This window comes from Phalangium opilio, unplaced genomic scaffold (genome assembly GCF_054372755.1).
Source record: "Phalangium opilio isolate 3A_F unplaced genomic scaffold, DU_Popi_V2 ptg000082l_1, whole genome shotgun sequence".
Classification (NCBI taxonomy): Eukaryota; Metazoa; Arthropoda; class Arachnida; order Opiliones; family Phalangiidae; genus Phalangium; species Phalangium opilio.
The window spans coordinates 1620926-1639148 of record NW_028324189.1 but is presented as its reverse complement, the minus strand read 5'-3'; the positions used below and the strand labels follow the sequence as shown (position 1 = coordinate 1639148).

General features: G+C 36.6%; 3 protein-coding genes across 11 annotated transcripts; all 3 read right to left on the bottom strand.

Moving 5' to 3' along the window:
- Positions 1 to 489: 489 nt before the first annotated feature.
- LOC149650784 (transcription factor A, mitochondrial-like) lies at positions 490 to 2573 on the bottom strand. 6 transcript variants are annotated; one of them, XM_089847409.1, is made up of 7 exons: positions 2452 to 2567; positions 1759 to 2156; positions 1640 to 1710; positions 1435 to 1584; positions 1229 to 1381; positions 917 to 1169; positions 490 to 568 (listed from the first exon to the last, which is right to left on the bottom strand). In XM_089847409.1, exons 1-7 carry the CDS (start codon positions 2511 to 2513, stop codon positions 561 to 563), a joined length of 1095 nt encoding a protein of 364 aa, XP_089703535.1. In that variant the 5' UTR covers positions 2514 to 2567; the 3' UTR covers positions 490 to 560. The 6 variants fall into 6 exon arrangements, with proteins under 6 accessions (XP_089703535.1, XP_089703536.1, XP_089703533.1 ...); XM_089847410.1 differs by having other exon boundaries at positions 490 to 1169; positions 2421 to 2573; XM_089847407.1 differs by having other exon boundaries at positions 490 to 1169; positions 2452 to 2566.
- Positions 2574 to 4395: 1822 nt separating this feature from the next.
- On the bottom strand, positions 4396 to 6782 carry LOC149650783 (sterol carrier protein 2-like). 3 transcript variants are annotated; one of them, XM_089847402.1, is made up of 2 exons: positions 6627 to 6782; positions 4396 to 5996 (listed from the first exon to the last, which is right to left on the bottom strand). In XM_089847402.1, exons 1-2 carry the CDS (start codon positions 6634 to 6636, stop codon positions 4705 to 4707), a joined length of 1302 nt encoding a protein of 433 aa, XP_089703528.1. In that variant the 5' UTR covers positions 6637 to 6782; the 3' UTR covers positions 4396 to 4704. The 3 variants fall into 3 exon arrangements, with proteins under 3 accessions (XP_089703528.1, XP_089703526.1, XP_089703527.1); XM_089847400.1 differs by lacking the exon at positions 6627 to 6782 and adding an exon at positions 6174 to 6499; XM_089847401.1 differs by lacking the exon at positions 6627 to 6782 and adding an exon at positions 6076 to 6220.
- Positions 6783 to 9321: 2539 nt separating this feature from the next.
- Positions 9322 to 17355, bottom strand: LOC149650782 (glutamine synthetase-like). 2 transcript variants are annotated; one of them, XM_089847403.1, is made up of 6 exons: positions 17121 to 17355; positions 11133 to 11335; positions 10854 to 11015; positions 10518 to 10792; positions 10242 to 10441; positions 9322 to 10043 (listed from the first exon to the last, which is right to left on the bottom strand). In XM_089847403.1, the coding sequence occupies exons 2-6, from the start codon at positions 11290 to 11292 to the stop codon at positions 9752 to 9754; spliced, it is 1089 nt and encodes a 362-aa protein (XP_089703529.1). In that variant the 5' UTR covers positions 11293 to 11335; positions 17121 to 17355; the 3' UTR covers positions 9322 to 9751. The 2 variants fall into 2 exon arrangements, with proteins under 2 accessions (XP_089703529.1, XP_089703530.1); XM_089847404.1 differs by lacking the exon at positions 17121 to 17355 and adding an exon at positions 14444 to 14567.
- Positions 17356 to 18223: the final 868 nt, after the last annotated feature.

Below are 18223 nucleotides of genomic sequence, written 5' to 3'. Positions count from 1 at the left end.
TAAAAAAAATCCCAATCGTGAATAATCACGCCCGTTTCGTAAATATTTCCAAGATTGAGTTCCCGGACCGCGATAAAACACTTTTAAATAAAGTTTAGAAGCGTTTTTGAAGACGGCCGACTGTCCTTTTGATATATATGGCTTGCGCGACACGTACGATATGACATAGCAGACTATTCTTTTAATTTCTTTCTAGAACCCTTAAAATTGTGTTTGACCCTTGACACTGATTAAGTAGGCGCTATCATTGGTCGCTTCCTAATACGCCCGTAAGTAAAAAACAAAGAAAAAAATGGCCGCCCCGTCCAATTCAACCGTTCAACTCCCCCCCTCCCACCCTACCTTCTATCAGCCTCTTAATTTCTCTTCTCCCGTTCTCCGCCATTTTGATGGTAACGGGGAGGAGCTATTATTAAGCCGCTAGTGTTACTAAATATAGCATAGCGCGCGTTATAACGAGATACGACGAATAAATAAAGACACCAGGAATGTTTTGTAAAGGAAGAAACGAAAAGTGATGTTTTTTTTTATATTCCAATACAATTGAATGTACAGTCTACTTACAATACTGGCACATGTTTAAATATAGTTAAGATTTATACAATGAAAAACGAGAAATACAAATATTTATTTATTTGTTTGTTTGGTTGGTTTTTTTTTTTAGTTTTTTTTTGAAGTGAAATGGAACAAAATGGGCGAGACGATATTTTTGTTGTGGGTGGGTTTTCGAAAACGGCCAAAAAAACGAGAGAAAAAGGAAAAAAAAAGATTTGTCGTTACAAAATAGTAAATATTATTAATAATAACAACTCTAAAAAGAGTAAAGAGAATCGCTAGCCGCAATTTCTTCACTTGAAACTGTTTATATCAACGGCACCAGCAGGAGGGTACTTGAGAATTTGTAAGTACTCTCTACCTTCATCTTCATCTTGACCACCGAAGCTGGTTTTGGCTTTCTTGTTCTTATTCTTATTAGTAGCCACGTTGCCGCTACCGCTACTACCACCGCCGCCGCCTCCACCACCACCAATACCGCTTCCTCCTGACTTTTCATCCTTGAAGACTGCCTTGATGACATTGTGATGACCTTCGCGTTCTAGCATGTTACGCCATTCAGCCATTTCGCGTTCGTGGCGAATTTTGTCCTCTCGCGCGTTGTTGAAGTAGATCTGTGTGAAGAATAAACATTACCGAAACTTTTTTTTAAAAATCGACCCAAAATATTTACCTGTTTAGTTTCATCCGGGAGTTTCTTCCATATTTCCGAAGCTTCTTTAGTGAATTCGGTAATTGGCAAATCTCCTCGATTTGGGAGACGCGAGATCAAAAACAGGGAAAAGGCACTTCTTGGCCCCTTGGGTTTTTCCAATTCCCGTAATTGCTGAAAAATAATACAATTTAATTAATGTTAATTTGAAAATTTTAAAAACTTACTGTTGTTAATCTCCTTTTAGTCAGTCTTTCGCGTTTGTCGTTTTTCTGCTGTCTAATTGCCATTTTTTGTTCCTTAGTTAGGCTTTTATGATAAGCCTCGTTAATGACATTGAAACGTTCGAGGTCCAGTTTAAATTTATCAACGTATTTCTGTAAAATAAAATGTTTACTTATAAAATTAAACTCCTTTCTCAATTGTTTTTACCTGTTTTTCACTAGCGTCCAAAGTTTGCCACATTTCAGCCACTTTCTTGACTACATCCGTTACCTTCAAGGCTATAAAACAGTTATTGCAGGAATTGTACTCGTTAAAGCAAAACTTACTAGGATTCTTTTTGGCGACCTCCGGTCGCATTTCCTTCATGTAAAGCATGTAGGCTGTAAGAGGTTTTTTGGGTGCTGGAGCTGGTAACGCTACTTTAGGCGCCATGGGAGTAGACACTTTAGCGTAACTCGGAGTATGAGTTTGAGTTGTCAAGCCTCTGGTTGTTGAAGTATTAGGGACAACATTATGACCACCATTCTGAGGAACGTGGTTGAAGTTATTCAAGGCGCCACCGCTCCCAACGCTTAAATTGTTGCACGAATTTGGGATATTCAAATCCCCGATACATGAATTGATGAGATTATGATTGTTATTGAAGTTTGACGAACAAGCAGCAAAACCAACTTGGTCTAACACTCCTTGAAGATTGAAATTCATAGGTGGCGATAGGATTTTCCTAAAACACGCGGTTATAAGGGAATAGTTTCTTCAAAACAACGCTGATTAACCGAAAATTATCCAAAAACGAAACAAAATATAACAATGGTGGCTGGCTTATCTAAGGCCTATTTTGTAGGCCTAACGAAGGAACTAGTTAACTTCAATCACACCCGGACGGACATTTGCGAAAATAAAGTATAATTTAAAAGGAAATCTGCTCGCATGCTAAATAAAAATAAATAAACGAACACACCAATGAATTACAAATAATTTTACAAACGTGTGTTTCGTTTCAGAAGATCAGAGCCTACCGAAAAGCTGAAATATTTTTCCAAGATTTTCCACAGAGAAAAGGAAGACGCATCACCGCCATTTTTATTATCGAACTCCGGCTGCTGCTAAAAGTCAATAGGCGGGAAAAAAAAGACGAGACGATGTCGCCCTCTACAATAATATACGCGCCACTTTCAAAATACTAAAACCATGCATAAAGAATGAGCGTGAGGAAATTTGTTTTCACGCTAAAGGATAGGGAGTTGCCTATCCTGTAGAGTGAAAACAAATTTCCTCTTTATCCATGTTTAAACCACGGACATAACAACATGCATGACTAAAACAGCTCGTTTCTGCGGTAACCCTTGACCCTTTCAGATTAATGACGTAACCTTAATCTGTCCATGTCACGTGTATAGGCCCCACAGTAACCAACTCACCATTACGCCAGCTGAGCCGCATTACGTAAATGCATGATTATCTCTAAACGAAGCGGAACATCTAAAGTCCTAAAGATCAACAGCCCTAATACCTACGCGCATATCCTATAACGGAACAATATTATTAGCATAAGTAACATATTATTTATGTTACTTATATTATTAGTAACATGAATAAACTCATTGTAGACCTAAAGATTAGTTTCCTGGTAGAAAAATTGCAGAAAGTAATGTTTTGAATGAACCAAACAAACGGAATGAACAGTTATTATAGAAACACAATAAAGCAGACTTAACTATTACCTCCATTCAAAAAATACCATAACAAAGAGGAAAAACCAATCATCATATGGACTTCGTACTATTTTGCTATTATACAAACAATAATTAAATAACACAAAAAGTAGAATGGTTTTATGTCTAATCACAACATATCAGTTGAATCTCGAAGAAAAGAGTACCATATAACGCTGACCAGTGGATTCTGTACTATAATAAATAAATAACACTAAGAACAATACCTTTCCATAAAGCGAAACCAGTCAAGCGTTAAGGGCTTAACGGGTTAAAGGGCTCGGATGAAATTGTTGTACAAGTTACGGTTGAATAACCATAATGATGATAAGTGCGAGACCCCTCGAAACTGAACCAAGAACGTCTTATTGACTTAGCGAAGGCTGCAATTCGCGATCTAAGATGCCGATAAAATAATTAGATAATGGACTTTGTCCATTGTTTCTGCTTTAAGTTAATTGTGGCAAACCAGGAACTACGATCGGTAAAGGTTGGATCGCTTAAATTTTATTGCTTTGCACACACAAACTTTTGTACATACCACCCTATTGTTTGGAACAAATAAAGTTTTAGAAACCTCGTTCAATACAAAATTCCGTACTCGTCAGATTGGTGCAGGACAGTACGGTTTATTTCTTAGCAAAGTTGCTCGTGTTTCCAAAGGTGTACCCCTACGAAAAAAAAAGGCCTTAGGTCTTGTCTTACTTTGTAGATTTGATGTTTTCTCATACAACAAAACCATAGAAATCTTTATAACTCAAGGAGTCAAGGTCTTACGAATTTTTTTATTTTATTTTACATTGAAGCCTGTCATATAAGGTCCTAGCTAATGACAAAAAAACATATTATCGTTAACAATATGTTATAGCGCCAGCTTTATTTCCTACAAATCTTCAATGCCATATTAAATGGACTTATTTACTACTATTACTGAGTAAAAGACTTCCTTCGAGGCTAAAAAATTGGACAAAATCCAAATAAAAAGGAACCTTCCTCCTGATAACCCTTAATTGATTTTTTCGAAATCTAATTGATACTTTTTCCAACACAATTCTAAAAGTCACGAGCTGCACGATATTGGCTTGACGAAAATACAAACTATATATCATCATTAATTATATACTCTATATTAAGAATGAATGATTAATTTATAAAATTGTATTTAATTACCTATATTGATATGACGCGGTTCCAAAATCAAGTCTTTTTAATACTATCATTAGGGATTGTTGAAATGAATAAATTCACTTCAATTCACGCAATTTATTAATAAATTCTCTTATAGATACATGGTCAAGATTAGCATCTTGACGTTCGTTACGTATTTATTTCAAAATCATTATATTTAATTTTGAAATTTATCAGGATCATATTATATTTATACAATAGTCAATGTATACTTTCGTAGTAACATTAATATTATAGAGGAGACACAAGGAATTTTTATTGATTGTAACTGACCAATTTATTGCTTGATATATTTTTTCCTCTAATTAGTTTCTCGAGAAAGTGATTTTCAATATAGGAATGCGTCGAGAATTTCATTCTGGACCCAATTCAAAGTCTAGCCTGTACTCTTTGGTTCACGTTTTTACTATTTGGAAAGCCCATTCGATAGAGTGCAACTACCACGGCGCCACCCAACCCTAAATTGTGTTGCAAAGCTAATTTGGCGCCTGGAACTTGTCTAGGCCCGGCTAGACCTCTCAACTGCCAACAAAGTTCGGCGCACTGCGCGATGCCTGTGGCTCCCAAAGGATGACCTTTGGAAATCAAACCTCCGCTCGGATTAACGACGTACTTGCCTCCGTAAGTATTGTTGCCGGAGTCTACCATCTCTCCACCCTTTCCGACGGGACAAAGACCAAGGGCTTCGTAAGTAATTAGTTCGTTGGTTGAGAAACAGTCGTGTAGTTCCACGACATCGATGTCGTCGGGTCCCAGCCCCGTTTTCTTGTACAACCTTTCAGCTGCCAGTTTACTCATATCAAAGCCAACTAGCTTGATACAACTCTTTTCCTGGAAAACGCTAGGAACGTCGCTACACATCTCCATTCCAAGGATCTCGACGGCCTGATCTTGTAAACCTTTCCTTTTGACTAAATCCTCTGACATGAGAATGGCCGATGCGGCGCCGTGGGACATGGGACAACATTGTAACCTCGTCAATGGTTCCGTCATTTTGGGACTGGCCAGTATGTCTTCCAACGTGTACTCCTCTCGTTGTTGAGATCTCGGATTTTGAGTCGAATGCTTATGGTTCTTCCAAGCGATTTTGGCGAACTGTTCCGCGGTTGTCCCGTATTTCTCCATGTGTTCGCGTCCAGCGGCCCCGAACAACTGTGCCGTCATAGCCCCTTCATCGATACCGGCCGTTTCGGACAGGACAACGACGTGTTTCTCCATGGGGTTGGCTTGTGCGGAATAACGACCGGAAGTGAAGGAATCTTTCTCCATTTTTTCGAAACCAACGGCCAAAACGCAGTCGTTCAAACCGCCAGCGATCATCTGATTGGCCAAGTACAAGGCGGAAGATCCGGTAGCGCAGTTGTTGTTAACGTTGTGAATGGGGATACCAGTCATACCCATTTCGTAAAGGGCACGTTGACCACTGGTTGAGTTACCGAAGACGTAACCAGCGCAGGCTTGCTCGATGTCGGCGTATCCGACCTTCGAGTCGGTCAACGCTTCCGTGACAGCTTCTTTGACCATTTCTGGGTAGTCTCGCGTGGATTCGGAGGGTTTTTCAAATTTGGTCATACCCACTCCTACGACGTACACACGCCGTAACATGTTCTTGCCTATATTGGTCATCGCCATCGTCTTTGGATTATAGTAGATACCTAAACCTAAAATGATAAAAAAACAAAAAATACCTCTAATCCTACATGTAAACACAACTGATCATAGATATAAGGCTACACGTACCACGCTTTTAGTAATAATTTATCAATACAGGTATTGTATGGGCACACAAAATTACGATCATATGGCACAACTCAAAAGCAAAACACTGGCTAGCCTACCTGATTTGATCCTAGCAACAAGCGAACCCAAAGTTTTCTAATCTGCGAAAACTACGTACAAAGCTAATCCCAAAAGAAGCCAAGTACTGCCAGACAGATATGAAATTTAAAAGATAAAAAGGAAAAACCAAAAGGCGAGATAGCCGCGGACGGCGTAAACACTTCAATTGCGATATTACGATTCATTCCCATTGGTTTAATTGCCTAACTAACATCTACATAAACCGCTGAAAAAATACAGCGGTATCGTTCTCTCCCTTGTTAATGAGAGTAAACGCCCATTGGATCATACGAGGGAGAGCAGCTGTAGTGCTGTACTCTTGTACTGTTTGGAAATAAAAACCGTATATACTGAGATAAAGTAATTTAACGCGGCGTTATATTGGAGTCCTCCCCTAGTAGACGGTTTAAATATTAAATCCTATCTAGAAAATTAATTAAAATTGTAAATACCTTTGTCCATCTTGTATTGATGATAGCTAGCTATTCTATGGAACAATATAATTCTACACGGGTGGCTCTGAGCATTGTTAGATAACGTTTGACGATGGAAAATACAGAGCGGTTTATATTCCGCAGGAAATAAAAGCCGACTGAAGTACAAGCGCGTGCGCTGTTGAGGGTCTTGAGTAGCTAGAATCGATAATAGTTCTTAGCTAGAGCGGCTATTGCAATGGACTTTGAGATTTAAAGAGGACCAGAAAGAAAAAAACGGTTGCAATAGCTTTGGGGGGAAAACAGTTTCATTTACATCCCCTTCCTTTAAACCCCATTAAAATTTAAATTAGAATAACCTTGATATACTAAAACGCAAACCATATCCCATGGTCGTGCATATAGTTAATAAATATTTTTGAAAATATATTTCCAATAGGTTATATAAGATCCATGTTATTACCATTCTTAGCCCTCAATCAGTTTTGTCGTAAGCGAGGGGCTAATCACTTGTTTTCGTGTACACCTGGTTACGTAACGGGGAGGGGCTTTTTAAAGATTAAAGAGTACACCAATTACGCCAAGTGGATGTCCCCTCTTTCGTTACACCATGTTTTGGTTAGGGCTTTTGGCTATAGAAATTTCACTGTCATCTGAAACCTGATTTTTAAGTTTTTCACTGTCGACAGTTCAAGGCGAACTAGAAAAATCTACAAAAAAAAGTCATTAAACTAGTCATTATAGACGCTAATTGAAATAGGTACGTTCACAGTCCGTTGGTTTAATTAGGGATGTAGAAATTGTGTACCAAAAATGGAGGAAACTTAAAGAAATTAAATTAATTATGCATCAATCCGACAGTTTTTGATATCTTCCAATATATCACATGTAACCCCATGAAATTATAAAGGTGACACGGGGAATCACCTTTCAATTAAGGTATGATACAACCTGCTACCATTTCTATAAATATCATCGGGGCATAATAAGAATTCCCTGTCTCAATTTTAAATTCCCTAGCCAGTAGTGTCTCAAGGTCGCCAAAACAAAACGTACTCTAAATTATTCCCAACGAAATACATAAAATAAAACGGCTAATTTTCCTTATCACATTAATTTAAAAATATTGCCAAAGGAATATTTTTGGGAGCCGATATTTCGAGTCATATGCCCACTTCCGTCACGTGTTGTAGCTACTCATCGATTTCATTCGACTTTGAAATTCTATTTTGAAGTTGTTCCTTTCGAGTTTAGGTTTTATTGATGTTAAAGAAAACATAATGGTTTTTGATCCTCGCGCAAAATGGTGCAGGACATTAGTTACGTAACGTCGGTCTACAGTTGACCTTGATCATGGTCAATGGCGACGTTTGATTGCGATTGCAAACATGAGTTCTTACACCTAATGAAACGGTATATTCATGGTTTACATAAAGTAATTCATGATAAGTATTAATTTATTCCAGAAACGAGGAAAGTTTTTAAAATAAGATGAAGGGTACTTAAACGGTAAATACTTTCATTACACAAAGTATTTATAATTAATCTCTCCTATCTTTATTAAAAAAAAATTCAAGGATTTTCTTTGAAATATTATTATATATTATAAAGACAGGAGCTCGTTTAATTTGTTTATGTATTGGGGAAGTTTAGTCATTGGCAATGTAATTCATAATTAACTAATGTATTTTTTTAATTATTAGCTAACGGGTGTTCCTAATTATTGTTCCTAAATGCTGGGTCAAGAATTTAGTATCGATGGACGTTTAGCATAACGTAATTTTATCTATTTCATCATCGACCATAAGTTCATAAGATATGTGCCATAAGTTTGTCACTGGTTACTGAGAACTCGCCATGAAGTGACGTAGGTGAAACGTCATAGATTCGAGGTAAAGCGACGCCTGGTGAAGTACCAACAGGCAATAAAAGCCACTAAGCCGCGCCAATAAGCTATGGCGGCGCCCATGGAATGTCTCTAGTAAAACACGTATAATAAGAAATCCCTCGTGGGAAAGTAGCGCCATCTTACTATCAAAACAGGCATTAAGTTAAATATATTATCGTATAAACAAGTAGTACCGTGCAGACAGTGGGCTTGACGTGGAGACAAAAGATTTTAATAAACGCGGCAAATATTTCTGTCTCAATAAGCACGTGACGTCAATAAAGATATATAATACAAGCTCATACCATCAATGCAGCGCGAGAATTCCTAGTGTCATCTCTATTATTATTCAAATACCGTTACTTAATTTCAGGTTTAAGGTTTTTCAGTTGAAATTTTTTTATATAATTGAAAATCTTATATGAATCGTGAAATACAATAAATCAAGTAACTTGATTCATTTTATAATTAAACACCCAATTAAATTGATAACTTACGATTACTGTGGCACCATGCTGTTTCTAATGACCTTGTAAAATATTGATAGATGGTAAGATTATAATATTGGCGTCTAAGCTTTTTCGTGTGGGTTTATCGATAATTATCCAATAGTCGATAAAAAAAGGTTTAACCTTGACTGACTTTGAACAGCAGACGCGTGAATAATCATTAACTTTTTAGTTCTACAGCGAACCAAAAATAAAATAATTTGGTTTTTTGTGATCCGGGCGTATTCACCTCATTATTTCAAATGCGCACCTACCTTTAATTAGTTTTCCAATCCCTATATATTTATAAAATCCATGATAAAATTAACGAACGAAATTTGTTACGTGAGAAAAATATAATTTTTAATTTCAAAAGTTTTCTTCATTTTTTTGGTTGTATTTATTTTGGTGGTTTAAATTCAATTCCTCCGATTAAAACATTGTTTTCCATTGAAGACAGATACGTTCTATTCACACTATTTACATAAAAAAGGGCTAAACTAAATTTGCAAGGAGGATATATATATATATATGTAGGGTCCGGGAGTAGAAGATCGGATGAAGACTACACGATTTTTAAAAAATGAAAAAATTGATACGATTTTATTACAAATTCTAAAATTTGTTTAAAAAACCCTGAGGTCCTAAAATATTGGGTTTGAAAAAAACTTTTCGGTATACAAAAAGACGTTTTGATAAACAAAAATTTACGATTACTTAATATCCAGTAAAACGGATGTTTAAGGTTTAAAGTTCATGACGCTTTTTTAAACTTCGTTTAAGCATACACTCCTAATGATGACGTCAGCGACGCGATAGGGATCGCAATTAGACGATGGTCGACGATCTTCCAAGTATCCCTTGCGTTCTTCGGCAACTTGACGTGGAATACGAATGCTAGCGCCACGATTGGCAACTCCAGCTGAGAAATCGTGGATGCTCGAGGTTTCGTGAGCACCGGTCAATCGTCGCTCATTGTCCTTACCCTGTTTGGGATCGTAGGCGCGAATGTGCGTGGCGTGACGTAGCGACAAACGTTCAATTGCTCGCTCGATTTCACTGAAATTTGTAAAGGAAATTACATTGAGGACCTACCATGAAGATATTTATTATAACCCCCGAGGAATACATCTAATTTACGTCCCATCTCGAGTAAACATTTAAACAGTACTAATTGACCTTGATAGAATGATCCCCTTACTCTTAGCGCGGTGTTTTATGGTTAGGAAGGGTTAAAAAGACCAAAGGGTAACTTACACTAAACCATTTTCTTCCCTCATTAGCTTGGTACTGAAATTAGTGTGAGCTCCAGCGCCATTCCAGTTTCCGGGAATTGGTTTAGGGTCAAATGAGATAACGACGCCAAAGTCTTCAGCGACACGGTGCAAGATAAAACGAGCCATCCATAAATCGTCACCAATGGTCACTCCCTCACACGGCCCGATTTGGAACTCCCACTAAATAATTCCAAACAGTTCTCTTATCAGTTGAGTCACTTACCACTTAGGACGGGATATATAGTAATAGTCGTACCTGAGATGGCATGACTTCGGCGTTGGTACCGTAGATGTTGATACCCGCGTAGAGACAGGCTCGGTAATGGGCCTCAACTACGTCACGTCCGTAAACCTTATTGGCACCAACACCGCAATAATAAGGTCCTTGGGGTCCAGGGAATCCATTCTTGGGCCATCCAAACGGGTGGTTGTCTTGATCCAAAAGACTGTATTCTTGTTCGATTCCGAACCACGGTTCTTGGTCTTTGCACTTTTCCATGGCTTCCACGCATGACTTACGATGGTTGCTCTCTGTACCCATTCCAAAAATTAGTACCGTATAACCTCATTAGGCCAATTCAAAAGTATTTACCAGTAGCTTTGTGGTTGTATTTGTACGTTTCGCATAGGACTAGTTTATTGTTTCCACCCCGGAAGGGATCGTTATAGATAGCTACGGGGTGAAGGTAGACATCGGAATTGGAACCTTCCGCTTGATAGGTACTTGAACCATCGTAGTTCCAGATTGGAAGTTCTGCGGAAAAGTATGTTGTTCTTGTATGAACAGTATGGTTCTCGCTTAACATAGTAACTGGCGCGCATATGACCCGAAACTAAACGGTCCCCTTAACAGAAAAATCTTCAAGCTTACCATCGGGATTCTTTGGTATAAAGTCGCAAGTCCTGCTTTTGGCACGCAAATTTTCTCCGGTTCCGTCAATCCAGACATACATGCATTGAATCTTGTTCTCGGGTTGAGGCAAGCTCAGGTATTTCATCAAAGTTTGCTTATCGAGGAGATTATTAGACATCTTGGCTGCTGCTGGTGCTGCTATTCTTGCTAGTTACGGTTACCTAAAGGCGAAAGTAAACGTATCACGGAACAACTCTAATTGAACTCGACCTTAGCAACCGACAATAAGGCTCGAAATGAAAGAAAAAAACGGGTCAACAACAGCGTGTTGTGTGTGAATGTGGGTGGGTTGGTGGGTGGGGGAAGTTAGGTTCAATTTGACTTTTATCTTATCAGAGTTGTCATCATACTCGGGGAAAAAAAATACGAAAAAATCCGGGACCGAGTAATGACTAACGCTGAGTGGAAAATTTCATGAGCGACATGGCCATAGAGCAACCTACTCATAATCAGAATTAACACTAATTTAATAACTTGGGTTATAATAAGGGTTGAAACAAGTGCGTAGTAAATAATTGAAATTTGCCTAAAAATTTACGTAGTTGCCACTAATTCAATTAATTACTCTATGATAGCAATATTATCGCAATTACATTAGAATATTTATTAAAGTATAAATTTGCAATTTCTAAGTTATACTTTCTCTTTATAAAATTATCTTTCTATGACGATACTTTCGAAAATTGCTTGATGCTTTTAAAAAAAAGATAACTCGAAACTGTAACGCATGAACTATAACTCGGAGAGATAAAGAACTATCTTTCTTAAATTTCAAGCGCAGTCAGTAATCTTATGAGTTCATTTCATTTGTTTCTTTGTAATACAATCTTAACCGCGTATTCATTATACTCTTTGAGTGGCTTGGAAAAATTCTATTCGGAAAAATACGCTATAGAAACTAACATTTTCACGAGAAATTAAGCAAACATTTCTTTGGCATCTCAATGGATAAACATTAACTTTAAAATTTAAGTCTATAAACCAATTAAAAACCGTAATATAAATAATCAATAAAGATTTGAAATATCGAAAATAAATCGACAAATCTTAATTTAAATAATACATTTTCCAATAATGAAATATAAATTATAAAATAAATAAATTACACGAGTATTTCAAACGAACTTTAGAATGCGACCGTCAAAAATAAGTTATCACATAAACTTTAAATCAAATTGAAAATATAATAATAATAATAATAATTAAAGCTTTATTGGATATCCCTGTTCAGTCGAAACTGGTTTACAAAGGGGTCCGTTAGTTAAATTAATTGTTAAACATTAAAAATATGCTGTTTTACATCTCTCTTAAACTCATTAATGTTAGCTATATTTTTTATATCACATGGTAAGTTATTCCAAGATTGGATTCCCCTGTTTTTTAAACTTTTCAAGTTGGTTGTCGTTAATTTTGATGGCAGAACAAAGGTTTTAAGATTTATGCGGGTATTATAGTTATGATCGACTAAATGAAACATATCAAGGATATACTTTGGCATTTGATTATTATAGATTTTATACATTAGTACTAATAGCTGATATTCATATTCTTGAGATAGGGTCATCCAATTTAGGTTTTTAAGAGCCTCTGTGGCAGATGATCTCTTATTTCGGAGTAATATTAATTTGGCACATTTATTATGTATAATTTGAAGTCTATGTAAGTATTTTTTGGGGCCAATATTGTAAAATAAATTACCGTAATTAAAGATGGGTTGGATCATAGATTTATGTAGCGTAATTTTACTTTGAATGTTCAAACATTTATAAAGTGGATGGACGAGCCAGAGTCTCTTATTTACCTTATTTAGTACATATTCAATGTGATCAATAAAATCTAACTTTTCATCTATGATGGTTCCGATATATTTATATGATTTTACCCGTGATATATCTAGGGACCCAAGTTTGATTATGTCTTGCGTTGTACCTCTTAATTTTTTAGGCTCAATAATCATAAAAACAGTTTTAGATTCATTAAAAATAAGGCCTCGTGAGGCTAACATTTTCTTTAGAGTTATTACGTCCGATTCTAATTCAGTGATCAATTTAGAAGCGTCATCTGATACAGAGAGAAGGGCATCGTCATCCGCGTATTCAAAAGACTTTGAAAATTTTAAGCATTTATGATTATGTCTCGTATATATGTTAAATAATAGTGGCCCCAAGACACTACCTTGAGGAACACCTGTAGATACAGTCATTGATTGAGATTTTGTATTACCAATTATTACGGATTGTGTTCTTTGACTAAGATAAGACGTGAACCATTTAAGGGTGCCCGTATCTGCCCCGCATGATCTAAGTTCATTAAGCAATATTTCATGATTTACGCAATCAAAGGCCTTAGACAAGTCAACAAAGACAATTCCAACATACCACTCTTTTTCTATACTTTGTATTATAGTCTCAAAAAGGTTCATGACACACGTGGTCGTCGAGTGACCTGGTACGAAGCCAGCCTGCATTTCATATAATAAATTATTAACGATAACATGTGCCAGCAATTGGTCGTATACGATCTTTTCAAGGATCTTTGAAAGAATTGGCAGGACTGAAACGCCCCTATAGTTATTAGGTTCCGTTGGGTCACCTTTTTTATATAAAGGGACTACTTTGGCATCTTTCCATTGATTTGGAAAGGTGTGACTGTTTATGGATAAGTTAATTAGCTTAGTTAAGAATGGCGTAATTACTATAGCTAGACCCCTTATCAGGTCACTCGACAATCCGTCTGACCCTGTTGCTTTCGAAGACTTTAAATTCTTTAAATAAGTAAAAATCATGCTTTCTGATACTTCTACTAATTTTAAGTTACATACATCATTCAATTCGATTGTTAACTGTGGATTAATTATACATGGATTTTTCGTGAAATGCCTGTTTAGGTTATTTGCTATCTCAAATTGAGTTGTATATTCTATTCCATTATTACGTATCATGACAATAGATTTAGATTTGGCTTTCATGAAGGGCTTTACCAATTTCCATAAGTTAGCCCCACCCTTTAATTTTTTATGAAAATAATCTTTTTTACTTTTTTGAACCAAGTTACTCGTCAAATTACGTAATTTTTTATATTTATCAATAAATAATGGTTGTTTAAAAGATTTCTTTTTGGCCATATCCCTAAGGTGCATAACATGTTTTATCTCATTGGAAAGCCAAGGTGGGCTATTTATAAATTTGCGTTTTGATAGTAGTGGGGCATACTTGTCAAGTGTGCTTTTTATAGTATTTTGTAAAGAAGAGACACCATCCTTTAAATACCTTTTAATAATTTATAAAATATGGAGGAGAGAGAGAGAGAGATAGAACAGTACGTCTGAAACTTCAATGACGCAAAGAGGCTCGCTAAAGGATAACTTTTCTATATATCATCTGCAAATGTGACTGGAAAAAGGGGGGGGGGGGGTTAACTCGAAAGGGGGATGGCAATCCCTACGATAACTGCATAATTATCGCTTGAAAAAGATTGTTTGAAAGACCTTGGCCAAGATGTTGGATTGTTGGTCGCGTAATAACTTTAAGCATCCAAGATCTCAAAGTTTCATTAACGTCCACTGAGCTCGAAAAATTCAGAATGTACTACTACGTTTCCTAACAGGAATAAATACAGCTACTAGGAAGGAACCATTGTGTAGACATTTTAACTCAACTTATCTAGGCGGGTTTTATGGGAGGAGCTAGACTAATCATTATGTATGACGAAATTTACCAAGCGAATAATTTATCTCGCGCCTAGGAACTCGTATTGGTACCAACCAATGAAAACACAGTTAGAAAGACGTCAGACAAAACGAGCATAGAGACATGGCGGCACAATGATTCCAATTACGTCTATGTATTCCTTTTCCTATCTATTGTACAGATTTAGGACCAAATGCGCATGCTTCGATGTAAATAGATACAGAAGTAACTTTCATTCATTGTAAAGTGTGTGTAATTTCGAAGCATGTTGGTATTATTTAAATTAACTTTGTTACCTACTACCAACTACAATATTTGATGGCAATAATCCAAGAATTTAAATTGTAGTTTTAAATTTGAATAAAATCTTTTAATCTTTGCTTGTTTACACAATGCAACATTGTGCCAAGAAAAAAGAACACTACTCAAGTGTGTAATGTATTAGTCCTTCAAGCTTCAGCGAACCAAAAATAAATATATTACGTTTTATTGTCTAAATTTCGTTTTTAAAGGACATGCCAGAGACTGTTTATTATTATTATTATTATTATGAAATTGGTCCCTTATCGACTCATTTCGAAACTTCCTTAATAATTGTTCATTTCCGGTTGGGTATTTGTGTACGTATCAGATGCTTGCCTTAATGTATAATTACGATTGTTTTCCCAGCTTTAACATTCAATGTTTTTCTTTAGCTCGTGGTTATCAATACATAATTATGTTTGTGCTGGTATATTAGCAGATAAGTTTTAATTGCGGGGAAAATAAGTGTAGGGTTTTTTCTGGGAAGCCATTACACAATCTTTCGCGTACGTTCTTTTAGTTACAATTTGATTTGTTGGAGTTGTTGACACAAATAAACCTATCCTAATCAAGAGTTCTAGGCAATTTTACCGAAAAGCCGGAGATCAAATAAGCTATAGACCGTTCCATCAATTCCAGTAGAGAGAAGAAACCATCGCAGCGGCTGGGAAGGTCACCTTCTTGGGTTATATCTCTCGCGCCAAGAAGCATGCACCGTTAGAGGAAGTGGGAGTTGGCTAGCGTTGCCCCTTGCCGCGAGGGGAAACAACTTAAGAGGGCAACCTCCCTCCCATGTATGTTGGTTTCTCTACAAGTAATTTATGGAATGGTCTATATGCAACCACATAAAACGTCTTTGCCTTGACACTCGAATCTAAGTTACGTCTTTAAGGCCTTGAGTTTTTCTCAGAAGGGCAATGTACGATGTTGTACTCGACAACAAATTAAATTCCGCAAACTGACAACCGCGTTATTTACTCGATTGTTGTTTTTGCAATCGCATTTAAAAATTTCGTCATTCTGTCAGAGAGGTAAATATCACCTGTTTTTCAAAACAAGTCACGTGACGTATTTGCTGACTCACTATCACACGATCTTCTATGAGAGGGACTTTGGCGAAACATAATTAATTTACATGCCTCCAAGTCATTATCTAAATTTTAATAAACGACCCCATTTTGATAATAACTTCTTTGAATTATAGAGCTACATCATTTAAACAACTGTCGACTCTTTATAAATTGTTGTCTATTATTACGCAAGCTTCAGAGAAACTATTAGCCCTCTCGGATAAAGGAAAACTATCTCAAAGAGCATGTTTGGTGCTAGTATACCTTTAAACACGTCACCGTTAATCGTATTTAAGATTAGATTCACAAAAACAAAAACAAGAAAAATTATGGTAAACAGGTTCAGGAAGAATTATAATTCCTTCGTTGTTTTGGTTCTAATTTCCGCTTCGTCAGTCGTAACTAAGAGTCTTGTTCGCATTATCAAAAGCGCAAAAATTAAAAAGAGAATCTTAATTATTTTTAAATTAAGCGGTTCAAATTATTAAACCCAACTTTATTAATTAGTGGCAGCATTTATTAATATTCAAATAAAATATATAAATTAATTAATTAATCACAATCATTATTAATTTTTTCTTTCACAATTAACGCATTAATATTCCCAGAATCCCTTGGGAAGACATGAATATTTGTCATAGTGGCAATTTTGTTACTTAGGTTACAAATACTTTATCTAACGATTATTAAAAAAAAACTGATAGCGCTAACAAGATAAAACGAGAAATTAAGGCGCCTTGTCAGTCGCTCATTATCAGTAGACCAAAAATAGGTCAAAATATTTTTCTTTCATCTTGAGCTTCTCCGAAAGAGAGATATAGAGATTGATTTTTCTATTTATTTAATTAACAGAAGACTAATGAATGAAAGAAGAAGGTTTTTACCTGATTCCTCGATCTTTATCGTTTTGGTTAATTCTAAGAAGGAAATTTAGCAATATCGCTGATTTGCTCGGTTTTCCAGCGTTCATAGATCCTTACTAGTCTCTGACAATCCTTCCAAATGCGATTCGGTTGTGTCGAGAGTTCGGAGAAGGCGAAGACGTTTTACTCCTGGAAGCCGGAGAGCATCAACATTGCACGTGACTTGCTCCGAATCATTCGCTCCCTGGCTGTTAGCTCTCGCTCGTCCTCCAACCTCATTGGTCGATCGCTTGAAATCACGCGTTGACGCCTTGTTTCCATGGTCTACTTTTTCCAATTCCCGTTAAAACTCTGCCTCTATACGAGTCTTCCAATAAAAGCGACACCGCAGATGCGAACGCGCGTCTTTTGCTCCCTTTAATCCAGTCAAGGTTTCAGATCGGTCGTCTTATTGTTACGTATCTCTCTGTCTGTCTTCTAGGTGTTCTTCACTTTCTCAAATGCATTACTTCATGATACGCTATCTGATACCGGCAAGTATCTCAACGCGACGACTTATTCTTTTAGGTTACGTCAGTCGAACAAGGATTACACGAGCGCCTCGCTAGTTCCTCTCCTTGACAGAACAGCTGATAAACGGAGTACCGACAAACCTTTCCCTTTAAATTATGTCCCCGCAATTACCCACGACGCCATTTTATTAATAAATTTAGATTTACCCTGGCATATCTTACAGAATTACGCAAAAAAACCCAAGGATGAACCTTGTATAATGTACATTGAGCCACCAGCGTCAGAGAGGAACTATTTTTAGAGAATCTCGGGCCAATTTTGATGATAGGTCTTACGCGATTCAATGTTGCTTTTGTAACAAGCATCAGTCAAATAATTTGGATTCATATCTTCCTTCAAAAGAGAAGATCTACTTTTTGTCCCTCCACGTTTCATTCAAGTCAGGGGTTAATGACCTTTAGTTTAAACAGGCAGGTACATTCGGCGTCTATCGCTAATACCCATATATGAATTATAAAACGTTGCTGCTTATATTTTAACCAAAATATTGAGTACATTTTTGTTATTTCTATTCCAGAGGCTTATATTTGGGTATTTTTCAATGTTATTAC

Coding starts and splice junctions, on each gene's coding strand:
- LOC149650782 (XM_089847403.1), bottom strand. CDS start 11,292: ATGTCTAATAATCTCCTCGATAAGCAAACTTTGATGAAATACCTGAGC. Junction 10,793..10,853: donor ATACAACCACAAAGCTACTG/GTAAATACTTTT, acceptor GAATGGGTACAG/AGAGCAACCATCGTAAGTCA. Junction 10,442..10,517: donor CCGAAGTCATGCCATCTCAG/GTACGACTATTA, acceptor GGAATTATTTAG/TGGGAGTTCCAAATCGGGCC.
- LOC149650784 (XM_089847407.1), bottom strand. CDS start 2,513: ATGGCGGTGATGCGTCTTCCTTTTCTCTGTGGAAAATCTTGGAAAAAT. Junction 1,382..1,434: donor CTAAAAGGAGATTAACAACA/GTAAGTTTTTAA, acceptor ATTATTTTTCAG/CAATTACGGGAATTGGAAAA. Junction 1,170..1,228: donor TCCCGGATGAAACTAAACAG/GTAAATATTTTG, acceptor TTCTTCACACAG/ATCTACTTCAACAACGCGCG.